The sequence below is a fragment of the Phyllopteryx taeniolatus genome, chromosome 3, assembly GCF_024500385.1.
Source record: "Phyllopteryx taeniolatus isolate TA_2022b chromosome 3, UOR_Ptae_1.2, whole genome shotgun sequence".
Lineage (NCBI taxonomy): Eukaryota > Metazoa > Chordata > Actinopteri > Syngnathiformes > Syngnathidae > Phyllopteryx > Phyllopteryx taeniolatus.
Genome location: NC_084504.1, coordinates 25544932 through 25565515, shown reverse-complemented (window position 1 = coordinate 25565515; position 20584 = coordinate 25544932). Strand labels below are relative to the sequence as shown.

General features: G+C 39.1%; 1 protein-coding gene across 6 annotated transcripts in view; it reads left to right on the top strand.

The window, feature by feature from the left end:
- The window catches only part of grid2 (glutamate receptor, ionotropic, delta 2), a 456195-nt gene that overhangs the window by 333010 nt on the left and 102601 nt on the right, over positions 1–20584 (top strand). For all 6 annotated transcript variants that reach the window (XR_009787777.1, XR_009787779.1, XR_009787778.1 and 3 more), the window contains exons 9-10: positions 8162–8263; positions 17824–18021. Coding sequence is in view for 3 of the 6 variants with exons in the window: in XM_061767886.1 (XP_061623870.1) it covers positions 8162–8263; positions 17824–18021 (300 nt within the window). In the remaining 3 variants the exon portion in view is untranslated. The remainder of the gene's footprint in view (positions 1–8161; positions 8264–17823; positions 18022–20584) is intronic.

Genomic DNA, 20584 nt, shown 5'->3' with positions numbered 1-20584 from the left:
TTCCTTTCATTTGTTCACCTGCAACTGAATATTTTTTGTTGTGTGTTTTTTCTTTTATCTGCATCATAATATCACTTTCTCACATGAGACAAAGTGACGTAATCATTCATAAACATGCAATTTACCACTAATCTACCAGTTTTTAGGTGCTTCAAATGGGTGAAATCTATCTTGAAAGTATTTTGTACCAAAGTGCAGCAACTCTGAATTTAGTGTTACGGAGGACGTTAAGTTGGAAAGTTTGAAGTGGGCATGTGTTGTAGTAGTAGTAGGAGGAGCTTTCCCTTGACACACATACACACACATGCACACACACACGCACGCTCACACTCGTCACCCAAACACTCCCAAGCAAGCAATAAAACAGCTTGCAGCTCAACTGGGAAATCAGAACAGAGCTTGTTGTTGTTTTTTGTTGCCGCTTTCACCATAGTCAGGTTATGTGTGCGCATGTGCATTTTAGGCGTGCGTGTGTGTGTGTGCGAGTGCGAGTGAAGGAAAAAGGGTGTGTAGTGTACGAGTGATCAGGCACAACGAATTGTACAGCCTAATACTTAGGGTTCAACACAGAAAACTTGCCATCAGTACACAATGCCTCTAATTGTGGACCTGTGTTGTTTTGGTCCTCTTTGTTTGTGAAGAAAAAAACAATTTCTGATCCAGTGTCAAATTGTTGTCATCATCATTGTATACAAGAAATGTTTGAAGTAACATTGTACCATGTGCAACTGTAAAAACAAGTTAACGTTTTAAAAATCTGTTCTAAATGTCCACTTTTCGTATTGTACTGAGCAGCCTAGACGACTTTTCAAGAAAAAACAACAACAAAAAGAAAAAGCAAAACACAGTTTAGGGGCGTCAAACTCATTTTTGTCCCGGGCCACATCGTAGTTATGGTTTCCCTCACAGACTGTGAACCCATATACTGTAAATGTATGATCACCTCATATTATTACATATACACAAAAAAAAATATGGATAACTACTTCTGAAATCAGAAGCCAGTAAAACGTTGTTTGTTCAACTATTATTCATGGTTTTTTTTTTTAAAGGGAGATTGGTAACAAAAAAATGCTTGCAATGTCAGCCTTATTAAAAGCGAAGACAATTTTCAATTTTGGTATTTTAATAAGAAACATGAAGTCGACGCAAATGATTTGCTTTAGCCGGCCACATAAAATCATGTTGGGGGCTGGATCTGGGTGCCGGCCCGCGGGTTTGACACCTGTGCTTTAGCTGGTCTCTGAGTTTAAGTCTCATTAAATATACTGAGGTCTTGCATGACAATATCTGACCAACACTAGCATTTTTTGTGACTCTAGAGCCATATTTTTGCCGAAAAGTTTGATCAACTAGCAAATTGTACGACTTTTCGGCACAGTCAACTTTGAAGGTTCTCCTGTGTATGCTTAAGTGTCACCAGATGCCAAGTAACAACACAGCTCCTCTGAGAATAAAAATAACTTAATTTGTTCTGTTCAGTCACCGGAAGTTGTCATAGAGACATCTTTGTGTGCTTTACAGCAGACATGCCATTTTTCCACAATAGGTGTCATACAAAAAAAAAAAGACAACATTATTTCATCAAAATACACAAATCATATCCAATTACAGCAGTCTTAATATCCACTTGTCACACTCTGCTTCACACTACCAATACTGTTCCTGACTTACTGGCTTTAGGCCATATTCTCCCAGAGTCTTTTGTTTTTTATTTTTTTATTTTTCCCCTGGCTGGTGCACCTTCAAGGTACACACATTCTCCCATAATAACTTCTGACACACCCACCATATGTAAGCAGCTACTGTGTGCGCAACAACTAAAGAGGAGTGACTCATTGACGTTTGAGGCCGGCTGTAATTCCTGGAGTGTGGAATTCTGTAGCAGATACGGAAGTTAATTGTCCCCAGTGAAACGTGCTACGTTGCCCACCCACTGCTTCTACACACTTGAGTGTTTTTTGTTTTTTTTTGTAGACCGCAAGAGTCACTTAAACATAATTCATGACCGACATAGATAAATAAAAATAAATCGCAATGTCTTTCTCACAAACATATTTTCAGAAATAGGCGATACAAGATTTAATTGGTTGTCTAATTTCACATGAGACCCAACTATATGTATTCCCACCATTAAAAAGCCAATGTTCCATACTATGTACTGTCTAGATCACCAGTTCATACAGATTATTTTCATATTGTTTTATCTTTTCAATTTCTGTTTTACTCAATAATTACTCATTTTGCAACCAAGTTTTGCTAACTCCAGCAGTTAGCTGTGATGTTTCTCATCCTCCAGTCCAATATGTAAGTATGCTGAGAAAGCAGGCAATTGGGAAGAACATACACTCATTGGTAATTACTTTTTAGGTAGAGGGCTTATCTTCCAAAGATGCCACAATTGTGACGGGGTGCAAATTGTGTGCTATACTAAGCAAATTTTCGTACTGGAAATAACTTTAATAGAGTATCACGGTCACTGTCGGTGCAGTATTAATATTAACAATGTGTTACAACTGAAAACAGGAAAAACATTGCACACGTAAAATATATGGAAAATGCTCTATTTTTTGTAGTGTCTTTGATCGAAATATGCATGTGCCAGTAAGAGGCTTCTTGATGTGGCACGTGATGTCAGCGAGTTTATGTGTGAGTGTCTGGGCATGACAGTAAGTAAGTATTCTCAGTCTGTAATGGAAGGCAATTCCACTAGTTGGCAAAAGATACATAATTAACCCATGAATCCACTTGTCTAGTTGTGTGCTGTGAGATTTTTCTAATGTAAAATATGTGCCTTGGCTTTACAAAGGTGGGGTAATAGGGTGACGTAGTTGGTAGGGAACCACTTTGGACACGCCGAGATAAGGAGCTGATGGCACAGTGGATTTGCCACTGTTGTGGCCTGAACTGCCGCTGTTGGTGCAAGCTGTGCTTTCTCTGGTGTGGAGAAGATGTAAAGGGATGGGTTAGAAGTGACGAGGGACGGCTATAGGGGGATTATAAACAAAAAAAAAAAGTCGTGAGATAAGAGGGAGAAGACAGCAGGAAGGCACGTCGCGCAAGCTGTTCCGAGACTGCGCTGACACATGTTGCTCATCAGCGGGGGAGACCAAAATGAAGGGGTGGTAGGGGGAGAGGGAGTGGAGGGGGGATGCTGGAGCAGTGAAATGGCTCACCAGCTTGTCTGGTGCAACTGTCGCTTTGTGCAGTGGTGAGCAGCCATGACAGAAGGAAAGCGAAGACGCGCAGGCTGGAAAGCACACAGCAGTGGCAGCAGCACATAAAAGAGAAGAAGAGCTAGAATATGAATGAACACATGCAGCATACAGGGAAAAACACAGTGCTTCTTTTAAATACAGTGGAACCTTACGAGTGACTTACGAATTATGTGTACAAATTACTATAATATCAAATGAATCTTCCGCATTCAAATCAATTGAAATGCCATTAATTCATTCCAGCCCCAAGAAAAGTGTCAAACTATTTGTTACGTGTTTTTAAAGGTCTCATATTTCAACTATTTAGACATAGAGTGACACTATAACATGGACTTAGTATAAAAGTGTCAATTTCTTTTAAAAAAACACCTTGGTTTTCTTATACGAGTGTCCATAAAAGGTGCCTCTGACAGCTACTTCTGTTTGACCCAGTTTTGTATCCGCTTTGTCCATATTTGGCTAAGACCTCTCCCTTTCTTCTGATTGGTTGCCTGAGTGTAGAAGACCCACTTGTGACAACACGTGTTTGTTATGTTAACAGCGCTGACTCGGGAGCGGAAAGGGAAGGCGGAGATCTTCGCTAATGACATAGATAAGCTCGAGAAATTCAAATGACCTGATTTCAGGCCTCTCGGCAGAAAAACGTCTGGAACTCAGGAATGCGTGGATGATTTTAATTCATATTTCATGTTTACTGAGGCACCATAGAGACAATATTATATCCCAAATGCTATAAAAAGTTGGTTTGGAAAATAATCGAACCAAAATAAAGTAATTATATGAAGTGTAATTAATATACGGTGGAACAAACTGAAAGCCACACACACACACACACACACACATTTTGGTGTAACTTGCCTAACACTGAAATGGACAACGCAACATGCAACAAGTGCAAAGAACCATCCCAGTGTGTCCCAAAGTTCACATAGTTGGTGCAAACAACACAGGAACACAATAAAGAGACTACTGTACATAATGAATAAATTTAGTATATGAAGTCATCATGCAGGGCTAATAACATGAGATACCCAACATCTCACGTGTCATTTGGTGCAAGCGCTGCCATGAGTGATGCGCATAAATCAACAGTCCTCCCTACCAAAATAGTTTCCTCAATATTGCGGCGACACTGTGGTGATTTCCCCAGAGAAGCACACGGAACATTAAAGCGCCATAACTCGAATTGTCTCACGGTTTATTGCCGTCGCATTTGGACGCGGCGCTTCTAATGACAAAAGAAAAAGACACCAATGCTAATAGCCAAGACAGTTTTTAATAGCTAAAATATGATGACTTTACCAACAACAGGGATTGAGTTTTTAATAGTTATTTCAATTAAAAGTACATTTCTGTTAAATGTGATTCCGTTAGTTTCTGTGAGTTGGATTTTAGTCTAAAAGTGTGATTAGAGCAGAAAACATGCCATCACCGAGTGGAAATGCGATAGAACAAAATCTTTTAAGTCATCCTATTTCGAATAAAGAACCATATTTGGTAACTTAAGCCAAAATGGACACCACATGCCTCTATTGACCTTACAGTTGTAAACATGTGTAACAAAGTCAACATCAAAACAAAATAATTACGTTATTTCCTGTTTGTTGGTGTTCCGTGAGATTTTTCAATTGTAAAATGTGTTCCTTGGCTCCATAAAGGTTGGAAATCACTGCTCTTGTCAGATCGTGTATTCTAATCAGTCAGGTCAAACCAACATTACATGACAGAAATAATCGGTGCTAACTTACTGTAATTAAATTACTTTATTTTTAATAAAATTACTTCACCCACACCGAAACTTTAGAGCATGATTCGACAGGACCGTTCAACCGTTCGTGGTACTCTAGCTTGCTTGGCTACATAACGTTTTGTTGCCTGCTTGCGAGCCGTATCGTATTCAAAGTACAGGAACATACCTCAAGGAAGCCTTAAACGAACATCCTCTCCTGTCCTGAGCACCGGTGACCACCAACACACGTTTTTCCCCATTTTGTCCTTATAATACAAAGTCGGCGTGCTCCAATCTTGTTGTCGTCGCCACGGTAACGAATGTATCCAGTTGCATTTGAGATAAAGCCCAATGATCGTACAAAACGGAATGCGGTGGTATCGGAATACACGATTTTATTGTAGTAGTAGTTTGACATAGTGCAATCGTGAAAGAGCAAATTTGTTTTGTAGTCTGATCTGTGCATTACATGTTGTCTGTCTCAGACGTGTTCTGTTCCACACGGCCGACATGTTTTAAAAAAAAAAAAATGTAAATAAATGTATTGTCCTTCAGATATTTCCAATACTACGTCAGAAGACGCGCGACAAGGCTAAAAATAAACTGGCTTTTGGATTCAAATATACTGTGCACGATGGAAATGCAGAGTAAATGTCTTTTGCGGAGCCGATCAAGGACGTCATTGATCGGATCGGCGAATTATGACATTAAAGCCGATCAGCCGATCAGCCCGATAAAATCAGTGTAAAGTCTAGTTTATATATATATATATATATATATATATATATATAAATAAAATCACGGAATATCACATCAGCGGTAATCCCCAGATACCATGCAGATATGTCCCCTTGTGGCTATAAAACTATGATACTCAAGAGCAGGTTATATGATTCTTATACTGTGTAGATATATGGTAACATATGTATGTATTTTCTGAAAGGAAACTCAATACCTCAAAAGTAAAGGGATGGATCATTTGAATTTGAATCAGTTGGCGATGCTATCATGCAGTTTTCCAATGAGGGAATGATAGCATGGGATGCCTGTACATTAGCACTATAGCATGAAAAGTGGATGTGGGCTGATATTAGCAGTGGCAGTCCATAGGGGAGCACAGTCTAGACACAATGAGTTAGCCTCTTAATATACGCACGCACGCACGCACACACACACACATATACACACACACACACACCTACACACGCACACACACACACACACACACTTCTACTTGCACCGTCCTTATCACAAGCTGCTGCAAGGATAAGCCATGCAAATCCCACATGCATATCCACTTTATAGTTAATGCTGACCTCATACTAAATTAAATGTTATAGTAAAATATAGAGCAAATATACTGATAATGCATAATGTACTATTTTGTTTTGGTATTGGGTTCCTCTTTGATTTTGCTGTGCTATGTGTATTTATATGCTTCCCATTGCATTTTTTATCTCATTTATACAACCCCAAATGTATATAGGGTGAGTATAATATGAGAATTACAGTGGGGCAAAAAAGTATTTAGTAAGCCACCAATTGTGCAAGTTCTCCCACTTAAAAAGATGAGAGCGGACTGTCATTTTCATCATAGGTATACCTCACCTATGAGAGACAAAGTTCTCTGTCCTCCACTCGCCTATGGTACCTATGATGAAAATTACAGGCATCGCTCATCTTTTTAAGTGGGAGAACGTGCACAATTGGTGGCTGACTAAATACTTTTTTGACCCACTGTATATTAAAAAAATGTGGTCTAATTTTTATTTGGAGGGGTTTACAGTTTTAGTAACCTAATTTCCGAATTCATTTCTAGTTATTTCATTTTATATTATTTCAATTCATTTTGGGTTAAATTATATGCTGCCTTTCTTATTTCATTTTATGTAGTTATTGAAACGGAACTCGTATCTTCACTGTATTTTATTTATTGTTCAAATGTAATTAAATTTTTATTTGATTTGATTTCATTTCAGAAAATGGATGAATGGATGTTTTATGTTATATTATTGTATTTTATTTAATTTTAAGGGTCTATAGCAGGGGTGTCAAACTCATTTTTGTGGCGGACCGCATCGTAGGTATGGTTTACCTCGGAGGGCCATTATGATCAGGGATGAGCGAGTACCGATACCAGGTGTCGGCATCGGGCCGATACCGGCCTCATTTCAAGGTAGAGGGTACTTGCAAAGGCTGCCGATACCAGCCACAGATACTGAAGACAAAAAAATAAATACATTTTAAAAATCTGACATAAAGTCCTACTCGCCAATAGTTGGCACTACACTGCGACCTTTGACACATCGGTGAATTATTATGTGGGTCAGAAAGAAAGATCTTTGTTCACAATTATCTGTCATTGTGTGAATTGAAATTTTATATATCAAAAGTACTAATCGTATTGGTATCAGTGAGTACTTAGGAGTGAATACTTGTACTGGTATCAGTCCGAAAACAAGTGGTATTGAACATCCCTACTATGAACCCATACAAATGTATGATCCGCAAATATTATTACATAGTCACAACAAATTAACAGATAACTAGTTTTGAAATCGGAAGTCAGTAAAAAATATTTTATACATTTTTCAGTAATACTTTTTCAATTTATTTTAAAGGGGGATTGGACAAGAACAAGAAATGCTTGCAATATCTCAATCTGCAGTTTTGGTATTTTAGCAAGAGATGAAGTCAACGCATATGATTTGCTTTCACGGGCCACATGAAATGATGCGGGCCGGATCTGGCCCCCGGGCCATGAGTTTGACGTCTGTGTTCTATAGCTTCAAATCATTTCCTACTGAGTTTCCTCTCTTCAGGGAAGCCAGGCTAGTTTGATCATAGATGCCAAAAGCTATATTTTATTGAAAGCGTAGGCGGTGCACAGATGGAAAAAAAAAAGTGGTTGGGGACCATTTTTAAGTAAATAAATAAAACTCACAGGTGCACACTGAACTCGGGATAAACCCGGTAGTTTTGTGTTTAAAAGGAAAACAATTTGACGTGATTGCACATGCAAAAGTTGACCATAATAAAAAATAGGACAACAGAAGATAAAATATTAAGGAGGTGGATATGTGTGTTATTGTTTTGGGTTTCACTTGTCTCCCCTGCATGATGTGAGTACTTTTTCATCGCAATACATTGACTGCAACTCAAGTAGTTGCTGAACTTGTATTTTTTTGTTTTGTTTTGTTTGTGTTCACTGAAGCTGGCCACGTGGGATCCAGTTCATGGCCTGAATGGGACCCTGACGGACAGGAAGTTGGAGAACAACATGCGAGGAGTGGTGCTGAGAGTCGTTACTGTCTTGGTAAGTACCACTGCAACCTTGTTTTGTCTTCCTTTGTTTTACTTAACTTTTAACATTATCTTTTTTCATATAGTATTTATTCAAGTTTCCAGGTGTCGTTTTTTTTAAATTTTATTTTATAAACACCCCAAGGATCAAGACTTAGAGTACATTTTACACACTATGAACAGACAAGCAGGCACACTGTTATCGTCGTACTTTTTTTTTTTATTTATGGCCTGAAAGTCTTTTTCATACAGATATTTACATGCATGAAGATTTTACTACCACGATAGCATATGTTACTGATGGACTACTGCACAAATTTGTGTTACGTTGCTGCCATCGCAAAAGAACCTACTTGTTAATCGATGACCTCCTGTATACAGTAAATACTGTACATAGCAGTAGAAGTAGTGTAGTGAGCAGTGGCTCATTTGCATGAGACAGGACAGCGGGTTTTTGTGTGCTGTTATACCTGATCCTTGCGGTATTTTGAAATGAGCATGTGAGGCGTTTCATTAGGACACCAGGGAACTGTTTTCAATTGAGGCAAATCGAATAATATGTCTACTGTAAGAAGTTCGGCATGGAAAGGGAAAGGGAAGGAAAAATGCAAACAAATCAGTGAGGCTCACGGTAGCGACTCCTTTCTTAGCCTGTCTCCCCTGGAGCAGCCACCGCCGCCATTTGAGAACATCCGCCGTTCGCTTTTAAAGATTCACCGCTGTAAATTCTTCATATCCCATCTTTGAAGTGAGAGACGCCGGGAAGAAAGCGATGATGCTCGACATCTTTGTGGCGATCCCTTTCTTCTGCTTTCCTTTTGTCTCTCTTCTTTTCCCCAGCTAGACTTTCATAATCCTTTTATAGGTGGGTGAAAGAACTATTCCTTGTTCATTAATGTTGTCGCGCTCTTGATGTTTTGGACTAAGGATGGGCAGAGTAGTCGATTAACCAGTTATTAAATGTAATGGAAATGTATTAGAACAGGCTGCTATGTGTGATCAGATAATTGTGTCTTTGTCTTGAGACATGGTGAAGCAACATGTGGTTATTTTTGTTCGCTATGCTCCAAGTAACTGCGTTTAACACAGGGTGGCTTAATGTTCCGAATAAGTATGACAACAGCTGCCGTATTAGTCAGAAGACCCTATGTACCACATAAAACAATGGCAGGGACACAAGTTCAGAACATTTATGCTTTTTCAGTTCATCGCAGGAATGAGTGTGCAGGATATATTAATCAACCAACTGTAAAAAAAAGAAAATCACCAAAATAGGCTGCTACCGGTGATTAGACAATCATGTCTTTGTCTTGAGCAGCTGAAGCAGCATGTGGCTAATTTTTAAGGTTGTTTTGCACAGGTAACTGTAAACAATTGTACGTTCATCAGTAGGTGGCTCAGGTTTTTGTGTGTCACCAGTTAGTTCGGAGACTTTGCAGATTATCAGAATCAGAATCATCTTTATTTGCCAAGTATCTTCCAAAAAAAACCACACAAGGAATTTGTCAATACTGCATCTGATGTTGTCAATGTGATGTGATCAGATAACCATATCTTTGTCTTGGTGAAGCCGCATGTGGCTCATTGTTTTGTGTCATTTTTGTGCACTGTGATCCAAATTATTGTACAGTAAATTAATGTATCTTATCAAGAGGTGGCTACATTTAGGTCCCCTTTTAATGATAGGCTAAAACAACGGCATGGAAACAGGAGCCCAGAACATTCATGTGTTTTCATTTTGCTGCAAGAATGAGTGTACAGGATGAATTAGTTAGTTTTTAAATGTAACGCAAATGTACCAGAACAGACTGCTATGCGTGATCAGATAATCATGCTTTTGTCTTGAGACCTTGTGAAGGAGTATTATATATGACACAAGATTATACAAGGTTATATTTCACACCTTCTTCCAAGTAACTGTAAACAATTGTATGTTTAGAATAAGCGAGACAGAAGACCTTGTGCACTGCCTTCTGAGCACCTGCTATTAATACAACACCGGCTTCAAAACAGGAGTCCAGCACTTTCATTTCACTGAACTAATGACTGCACAGGATGAAAAGGGACTCTAAAGGGACTTTTGGAACAGAATGCTTCGTGCTGCCTTGAGCAATCCGGTGCCCCCATGTCCGTTATTTTGCGTGTCTGTATAGAACATCGCTCTCAAGGGTACCCCATAAACGGATGTATTCATTCCGTGCACGTTGAATTAGTTATCGACCATTTAATTGAGGGCTAAGATCATACCACTATTAGAGCAAATAACTATCAATCCCATTGATTATGAGATGACTGTATTGATGATTAAATGACGGGGGACAATGTCACTCAGTTGTAATTGCGTGTTTATGGCGCTCATTAGTGGAAGCCGCCTCCTCACAAATGAACCTAAAATTGATATTTTGCCGCAATAGAATGCAAGGCTTTTAAGATCATTGGTCCGCATTAAAACGTTTCTTCTCGACAGGAGCCTGAATGGTACAGACAGCCCGTAAATTCCCTTGGTGACTCACCTCGCTCGCTATTTTTTGTCTTTTACGGCTGCACTGAAGTGACAGCCTTGGCCAAAGGGATTATATTTCCATGTTGTCTGTCCTTCCTTGAGAACTTGATATCTTTTATACTTTTTCAAAGCGTCTCCGAGAGAACATCCCGATGTCAAACAATGACACCACAACGTTCAGAGGAAACTTAACCAAAAGTTTGTTCCATATCATCGATGTCACGCTACAATATTTTAATTGCGATCATGTGCTGCACCCTGATTAATAAGGCCTGAATAGTTATTTCATTGTTAATCCATCCATCCTTTTTATATTTATTTTTTTAAAGTGCTTGTCCTCATTAGGGTAATGAGTGAGCTGCAAGCTATCCCAGCTGACTTTGGCCAAAGGGTACACCGTGGATCGCAGGGCACATAGACAAACAAGCATTTGCACTCGCATTCACACCCACGTATGGACAATTTATAATCTTCAATAAACGTAACATGCACACAACCCCGAGGAAAACATGCAAATGGAAAACAGGACGGGTGGAGCAGGGATGCAAACCCAGGGCCTCAGAACTATAAGGCAGACATGCTAACCACTTACTCACCATGTTGGTGCCCTTTACGGTTATTAACTTGTGTGTGTGAGTGTGTGTACGTGTACAGTGGAGCTGTCAACATCGAATCCAATCACTTTCTGGCTTTGTTTGGATACAAAAAAATAATAATTCCCATCGTAAATAACAGAGACCAACACAATAGGCACATGGTAAGCACGTCTGCCTCAGAATCGAGCACTTTGAATCTCGGTTCAGGCATTTATTTATTTATTTTTAAACCCTTGGTACTCTGGCTTTTTTTCTGTGTTCTAGAAACATGCATGTTAACCTATTTGAATACAAAAAAATAGCACCAGTTATTCCTTTAAGAGACAGAACCTTCTGGGGAGGTGTGTGACGTATGCTAAAAATTGCATCGGCGACTGTGGCTCTCCTTTCTTTGCCACATGCAACAGCATTACAGTAAAGAAAAATTTGAATAATCGCTATAACCAGAGATTTGCTGTGATATAGCGGGGATTTCCACGACAGAAAGACTGGTACCTTTCACCAAAAAAAAAAAATGCAATATAGCGGAGGTGTATTTGTTGTTTGGCATTCACAAATTTGTCTGCTTGGTACTATTTTCTTAACCAATTCCCCGTTATTTGCTTAAAATCTCCCCTATTCACTATTTCTGTGTTCAAGCTTTAGTGCCATCTAATGGGATTGTGGTGATGTTGCTGTTAGGTTTAATTAATTGGTGGTGTTTTTCGTCCACATTTGCGATGTCCTGTTATGTTGGCAGTCTTTATAAGCACCTCGTGGAGAGCCGAATGCAGCTATTAATAGCCCACGCAGTCTACTTTGCCGTTACAATTTGCCAGTATTCCCTAATATTTAATATTGTGTGTAAATGCCAAAAGAAGATTTTAATACTTTATATTGTGTGTGTAAAGCACTAGTGCCAGTATTTCTTTGCCCATCTGTGATGTCACGTCAGTGTGTGCTAGCGTGTTATTTAGGCTAGTATGCTAGCTAATGCTATTGCTGATGAGATAATTAGCTTTTCACGACAGGTTTCACCTCCTATTTGCTGCCAATAGTTTATTGTACGTGTTCCTTAATGCCAGTTTGAGAGTTAAACTACAGTAAAGGTTTCCTGTCCTGCACACTCCCAGATGCCCTTTTGAATTGTGGACAATTGCAATTTGTCATGTCCAAAACGGCAATCGGACCACACGTGGCCGTCGCAAGGACGAATATGTGCTAGAAGAGGACAGGAGGTGGGGGTTGCTTGCTTGCTTGCCGCATGCAGACAGATGCGATAACATTTTTCACGCTCGGCAAATAAGGAGAATTGTCACCTTGATGGATGTGACGCTTGGCTAGACGGGCGGAGAGGAAACACGGTATCTCTGGCATATGTTTAGGGAAAGACAGCGATGTGGCAGCGTGAAAAAGCGCCAACTGGTATCTTGCAGCTGGTGAGTGGCATGGGGGAAAGGGATGAGAGCGCCGAATAACAGACGGGAGAAGAAGGGGCATTGAAGCCTCAAAAAAAAGGAACCAACTCGCAGTGCAATTTTTAGGCTTGGAGTTGTTTAGCGTGGAAAGCATTGACTTGGTATTGATTGAGGCCGGCAGCTCAAAGTGAGGCCATCCAAACCTACTTTTTTAGGATTAAATGAGCCTTCACCGATGCAAATTTTAACAACTCCTAAAATCTGACATTATTGATTAAGCCCAGTTCCTGGCCCCCTTTTTTTTTTTTTTTTTACTTGACATTTTGTTTGAAGAGATTGTGGTTATTTTTTTTCCTTACTTTTTTGTTGTTGTTGTTGCAACAACTTCTCACCTCAACTGCACTTTTCACAGGATAACGAGCTGAACTAAAAGTCTGCTCTGACATTTACACTTCGGGGAGTCATCAAGTGCTCTCATGTGTTTTGTTTAGCTTGTTACAAGTTGCACAAGTCGTACATCAAACTACACGTGTCCGTGGGTATTTTATAAAACCAGAGTTTCCCACTCACAGTGTAGTGGTCAATTGTTTACCACAGTTTTTAGACTCTGGGTTTGAATCTGGGCTTCCGCCTCCTTGTCTGAAGTTTGCAACCTTTGCATGCATTTACTCCCACATTCCAAAAACATGCATGCTAAATTCATTGAAGACTCCAAATTGCATAAAAGTGTGAATATAAGTATCTTTCAGCTGTCTTTCAGCTGGATGTGTGTACGTATGTATGTATGTATGTAGTATGTACGTGCATTCAGTCGTTCGTTCGTTCGTTTAATCGTTCCAAATTATGAGGCCAAAAGAATACCCAATCACATTTTAGGCTGAGAGTTGCTATTTCAAGCTGCCAGTGGAGACCGAAGCAACAGGTGGCACTTTAACCCTTCATGCCAAGTGGGTAAATTAGAGGACGGAACAAGTTATTTCTGAAAAAGGTGCAGTACAAAAGATGGTTAAAAAGAAATAAAAGGGACTGAAATGCCACTTGTATCACTTAAAGTTAGACAAAACAATATACACAAGATAATAAACAAAACTAAAAATTCCACTCAACAAACTCAAATTTTATGAGAAACCTATTTTAGGACATTAATGTACTGCTTTGTAGTATTTCCTCTTCTTTCAAATGACATAAACATAACAACCAAATTTGTTTTTGAACTTTACTACTTTACTCACCACTTTATGACTTTCCTCGTGACAGTTTATTCTTGCAACTTTAGGAAGGATTTATGTGCAATATTTTATTTATGTAACAATGTTAGTATTTTACCATTACTACTTTATTCTTGTGACCTTTTACCTTTCGTCATATAACATTGCAAGTTTTTCCTCGTAATTTACCACTTTTTTCTTCTAACTTTACTACTTTATTTTCACATTTTTTGACTTTATCTGGTAATATTAAGAACTCATAACTTTGCCACTTAATTATGTATTATTGCGACCTTTTCTTGTAATGTTAAAACTATATCCAAGTAACTTGATTAAAGTCATGTATAATTATGACTTTTTCCTTATTATTCCACCGTGTTATTCTTATAAATTTATCTCCTATCATGACCCATTCTTTTCTTGTATTTACGCAACATCACAGCTTTTTCTCGTAAAGTACTTCCTTTTGTGTTGTAGTTTTATTTTATTCTTGTAGCTTTATGACTTTATTCTCAAGACTTTCCTCATGACTTTACAATTTCATTTTGTGATTTTACTTTCGCTTCTTTTCAGTGTGGCTCTAATGCCATGTCATTTTGCCTTCTTCGCTAGGGTAGAACTTGAAACTTGATGCTGTTTGTTTGATTTTAATGCTTTTAAAAACATGCTTATGGATGAAATCAGACAAACCTCGGCATTATCACCATTTTGTGCGTGGTTGTGTGTGGGTCGGGGATGTGTGTGTGTTTTAGTGGATGTCCCTGCCTGGACTGATGGATGATTTCAGTGCGAGCGGGTCTTGGCATGCGTGTCCACTCACTGCCTAATAGCTTATTGAACGGCCGCAGCTAGCAAAGATTAGAAACCGCCAAGTTAAACGCATCGCGAGGGTTTGTGTGAGGTTGCATCTGTGTGTGTGTTTGTGTGTGTGTGTGCGTGCGCACGTGTACGTGAACAACGGGCAGCTAGAATCGACTCAACAGCGCACAGGCCTTCCATAAATCTAGCAGACGTTTTGGTCTAAAACATTTCACTCATCAATAGGGAGGTTTGCATGAGCAGGCTCAGGTTTTAAGTGAAAATTCCACTCGCAAGATGCAAGTGAAGAATGAAGTGTCCCTTGTATATTTGTTTGGTTTGTACTTTGATCCTTATCGTAAAACAAGTCTTGTTTTCACCCCCTGAGCTCTGCTTATTTAATTGCCTTAAATGTCAAACGTTTGCTGGATGTCTTTAATGTCAACAGGCAGCTGCCCTTTAGATGCCACACACATATTGATGAGCAGTGGGGGTTTGCACCATGCACATTTGAAAATACACGCTGAAAATAAAACAAGCTCTTTGTTGGATGATTATACATTTGGAACATTTGCACATCTACAGTATTAAAGAGGCATACTGTAGATGTTTCCTCTTTCAAACGTCAAGATGAGCAGGGACTATTGAATGAAATGTTGGTGGCTATAAAAACCGAATTGAGAACGATTTTATTCTAAATATAATGAATGCAGGGTAGTGAGTTGACAAAATGACAAAGGTGGCTTAATTCTTCCTGGGCTTGACGTTGACATTAATGGTCAGTGTTTTGGTCTATGTTTGGTCTCAGCTCTTTGGCGTGATGGTCTTGACTTGGTGTTACGATAGTAACTCTTGAGGTTTTGGTCATCACTTGGTCTTACTGTAACTCATGTTTTGTCTTAACTCATCAGTGTTTTGGTCTTGACTTGCTGTCACCTCTCCAAAGAAACAATGTTTTGACTCTTGACCTTTTTTGAACTTTTCAATATCTTGGTCTGTGTTTGTTCTTAAATATTCAGTAGCTCAGGCTTTACTTGGTCTTAATCATGCAAACTCGTAAGGGTGTCTTTTCATAGCCGGCACATCTGCAACAGAGCGCAAAAACAGGCTTATCTTGATTGCCATAGAAGCGGAAGGCTCATTGCGCGTTTGCCAATTTGGCAGACCAGTCTGCAACAAGCTGGGCGTACCGCCGCAACGTGTGTGTGCCCTTTGTTCTTCATAGTGCCAATTTGATGGAAGAAAGTCGGCCTAAACTTACGTCTGCTGGGAATGCAGGTCTAACTCGATTTTGGTGAATTTGATTGGGTCACAGGCAGACAGATTCTGGGGTCCGTGGACGTGTGGTGGATGTAAGATGTATTCCATTCATAAATATGTGAACACCAGGCATCAAACCCTCTCAGTCATTCTAGAAATCACTTCATTGATTACGTTATTAATATTATTAGCATTATTATATTTTCTAAATCATCCAATCCTACTGACCAGCACATGAATGATCCAGGCTGAGGGGCGGTCTCAAAAGGCCTCCTTCAGGCGCAGACATTTGTGATGTCTTTTACAGATCCATATAAACGTACCGGTACTTTACGTGCTTTGACCTACCGGACTCGAGCAAATCAGTTTCTCCTTCCGCCATGTACCGCATTTAAAGGGAATGAGAGGAGCTGCTTTGACTGGACAGGATTGAAATTGGCTTTGATTACGCCTACAGCAGCGCAGTTGTCCCTCTTTTATATGCGTTGCGGTGGGATGGTCCATGAAATTAGCAACAACGGGTCTAACCTGCTTCTGCACAGTTACAGCACGTTGCGCCGGATTTCTGCCAGTCACGAAAATAGAGCCCTTAGTCTTGACTTAGCCCTTAGTCAGCCTACAAGAATATGCAAAGTCAAGGTTTTGGTCTTAACTCTTCAAAATTTTGGTCTTGGTTAATGCTTAATGGGTTGATATTTTGGTCGTGACTTGGTCTTAACGTTACAGCATTTTGGTCTTCAATTGACCCTAGCTATAAGTCTTGCTGTTGACTTGTTCACTAATTTGGGCATGACATAGTCTTAACTCTTCAAGGTATTTATCTTAGCTCTTCACTGTTTTGGTCTTAACTTTGTCTTAACCTGTCAGTATTTTGGTCTCAGCTTAGTCCAAACTCTTCAAGATTTTGATCTCAACTCTTCACTGTTTTTTTTTTAACTATTCAGAGTGTCAGTCTTGACTTGGATTTTAACTCCTTCATGTCTTGACCTTGACATTGTCTTTACCGCATCAGTGTTTTGGTCTCAAATTGGTCTGAACTTTGTAAAAAAGGTTTGTCTTGACTGGGTCTCAACTCTGCAGTAGTTAAGTCTTGACTTTGTCCTAAATCTTCAGTGTTTTGCTGGTGACTTCATCTTAACTATTCAGTCTTAGTCTTGTGTATTTTCCAAGCCCAGCTATGCAGCCACCCGCATAGGACGCCAATATGTTTACCCTTGATTTGTCTCGAGAGCTGTCAAATTCCTTCTTTTTAACTTTTTTTGTTAGCAGGAGTTCAACCAGCCGCCCAAGAAAACTATAAGCGCGAGGCTGCTGTGTGTGGCAGACTGAGTGTGTGAGATATGAGTATGCGTGTGGGTGCACGAGAAAATGATTGACACACTCTTCAGTCATGCCTTCTGCCAAAACAGTCTCTGATAGGCTGATCCTGTCGCAGCAGGACAAGTTTTTAAATAATAATTAAAATTAGAGGCATGAAATCTGACCAGAGAGGGCTATCAGATCTTACAGACAGTTTTAACATGCAGCATATGACAAAAAAACTTTTTTTCCCTTTTGTTTTATTTTCTTCTTTTTTTAAAAACTGAGTATTATTGGTCTTGTCATTAACTCTTGAGATTCTTTGTCTTGGTTTATGTGGTCCTGACAACAGCCCTACTTGTGTGTTTAGTACAGACCTTTAACCTTTCGAATGAACACAGGTGGTGCTGTAATGGGCCCCTGAGTAACTGGAAGGGTTACATTTTTAAACGAGTGCTGTATTGATTGGCTGTTTGACCAACTCACATTGTGATTGATTGTTGGCTTTCCAGGAGGAACCGTTTGTGATGGTGTCAGAGAACGTTCTAGGCAAACCCAAGAAATACCAGGGCTTCTCCATCGACGTGCTGGATGCTCTGTCCAACTACTTGGGCTTCAAGTACGAGATCTATATCGCGCCGGACCACAAGTATGGCAGCTTGCAGCTTGACGGCCAGTGGAATGGTCTCATGGGGGAGCTTGTTTTTAAGGTGAGAGGAATATCATCTATGTACACACACACACCAGAAACCAATATTAAAGCACCATTTCAAAGCTACATGACTGGGTGAATGGAAAGGAAATTATAGACAATTGGTATACAAGCAGCACAGAAGGATGCGTTTTCTATTTATGCAAATCACTCTGAACCAATTCACAAGGGTAAGCATGCAAAACGTCACATGCCATTGGCGTCACTTATGCTAAGTATGGCCTCAGCCTCCCTTGGGGGCACGGGGGGTGGGGGTGTGTACACAATCTTTTGGACCTCTTTTCGTATCCCAGCAAGGAAACCATGTCACGTCCAAAGTAAATATTTAAACGAAGCTACCGCGGGGGCCTCACTTTAACTCCTATTTATTGACGAGTCAGATTAAACTCCTCCAGCACACTTGGAGTGGACCATAATAGGATGAATAACAAAAAGGGGTTGTTACATAATGTCAAAAATAAACAAAAAGTACAATACTATTTTATAGCTTCTCTGACCGCTTAAAAAGACAACAGAGGCATAGTAGGTATGCTGTTAAAATGGTGCAATTGTTTGTTACAAAGTTTTCCAAGCTAATACAACCATATTTTATTAATATGGTAAGTGGCACCTTTAAAAGCTACAATGCTCGACTCAATTCAATCAAAATCTGGCTTCAAAGTTGTGCAAAAGCTTCAAAGAATAATTCTCATGAGACATTCAGAGTACCTGAGTTCAACAAATACCAAAGGATTAACTGCACGTTTTTTGCTTTTTCTTTGGCTTATGCTGGTTCAGCGGACTCACATTCAAATTAAATTACATTTTACAGTTAATAATAGAAAAAAAAAACATATATGGTCATGAATAGTTTGCACAGCGGTTTAAGAATATGTCGTTACGCGGCACAAGAAGGCATGATCAATTACTTCCATACTTATGTCCAGCACAACATGGTACTTTCTTCCTTCCTACCCATGCCATCTAGTGGAAAAGTTATTCATTATTATGCCTGTCACCATGGCATAGACAAGATGAACAGAGACACATCATTTGTTGTAAATAAACAACTTTTGGAGGAACTAAGGGCAATTACATAATTTAACACAGCACACTTGATAATCCCTCACAACACACTAATGTGCCTCTGTTGTGATTTGCTGCTCTACATAAGTATAAAGACTACATATTAATTAATGTACGGATTGTAGAAACTTTGTATACAAAGTACTGTAATATTTTTTTAAACAAATCCATAAAGACTACATATTAATTAATGTACAGATTGTAGAAACTTTGTATGCAAAGTACTGTAATATTTTTTTAAACAAATCCACAAGCTACTATGAAAATTATTAGTATTTTTTTTTTTGTGTAAACTATAGGGCAAGCTCACTTTGGATGTGCTCCATAATGCTGCTGAGTCAGCCATGTCAAACACTCTCATTAGGCATGAACACTCTCTTATTATCCACTTGAGCTTTGGCTCATTCATTACAACAGGCTTAATCAACAGTGCCAGGTTCTTCAATTTGGCCATCCTATTCATATCTAGAAATTAAACCAACATTTAAACTACACTACAAATGTGTTCAGTCCACCTTGTATTGTTGTGTTGACTTGAAGGGGTTCTATACTATATTATGCAAACGAAACTTTTTAATTGCTTGTAGGAAAATAGTTCTGGAGTGGCTTTCCACCCATCAAGTGTGAAACTAAACAACCAAGTAAATATGTTGTTATCTGTCCAGAAATGCATAGTGTGTCCTTTCAAATGATTATTTGGTGCAATAGTAATCATGTTTGTACACTGAATCTAGAGATACCCTCTTGGGATTGCACATTGGGTTCTATCACCCTATGGTCAGAGAACCTGTCAATCCATATTTTAGCCTCTACACGAAACACTTTTTTTTAAGATTGAACTTTTTTATCAGATAGCTCGTGTTTTGCATTTGTATGTATACTCATCAACAGCTCACGAAACCATGCTTTGAGCACAATGCAAATTGTTGTGCTCTGGCTGTAAATACACTTAACATGCAAATGCATTTTGAACACACAATTATGCCTGCCAATTATTAGCTAGGCTAATTAATTCTCTGCTCATTTTGATTGTTGACATGTCGCATAAACACACACACACACACAAAACCCCGCAATTTAATTACAGTACACATACCATATTTCCTCATAGTTCCATAAAAAGTATTCCACTGATCACGGGAAATTATAAAATTTCACTGGATTGGTCTGAAAATTATCATTTATTTACTACAAATTATGTATATTTGTTCATCATGCTATGCCAGCCATAGTGACATGCAGAGCAATTAGATGCTCTTCCAAGAGATGGCAGAAGGTATAATTACCCTCTATTTTAAACCAGATCTTTACAAACGCTATATAAAAAGACATTTACACATTTTTTTCTCCCTCTGACATGAAATAATGCTAAACTTGTCCTGTCCTCAATTAGGATTACAAAAATTATTTATATTTTCTAAATGCCAGAATAATGAGAGGATTTTTTTTTTTTTTTTGTGAGGGGTGGGCATTCCTCCCGACTTATATGGTGTAAC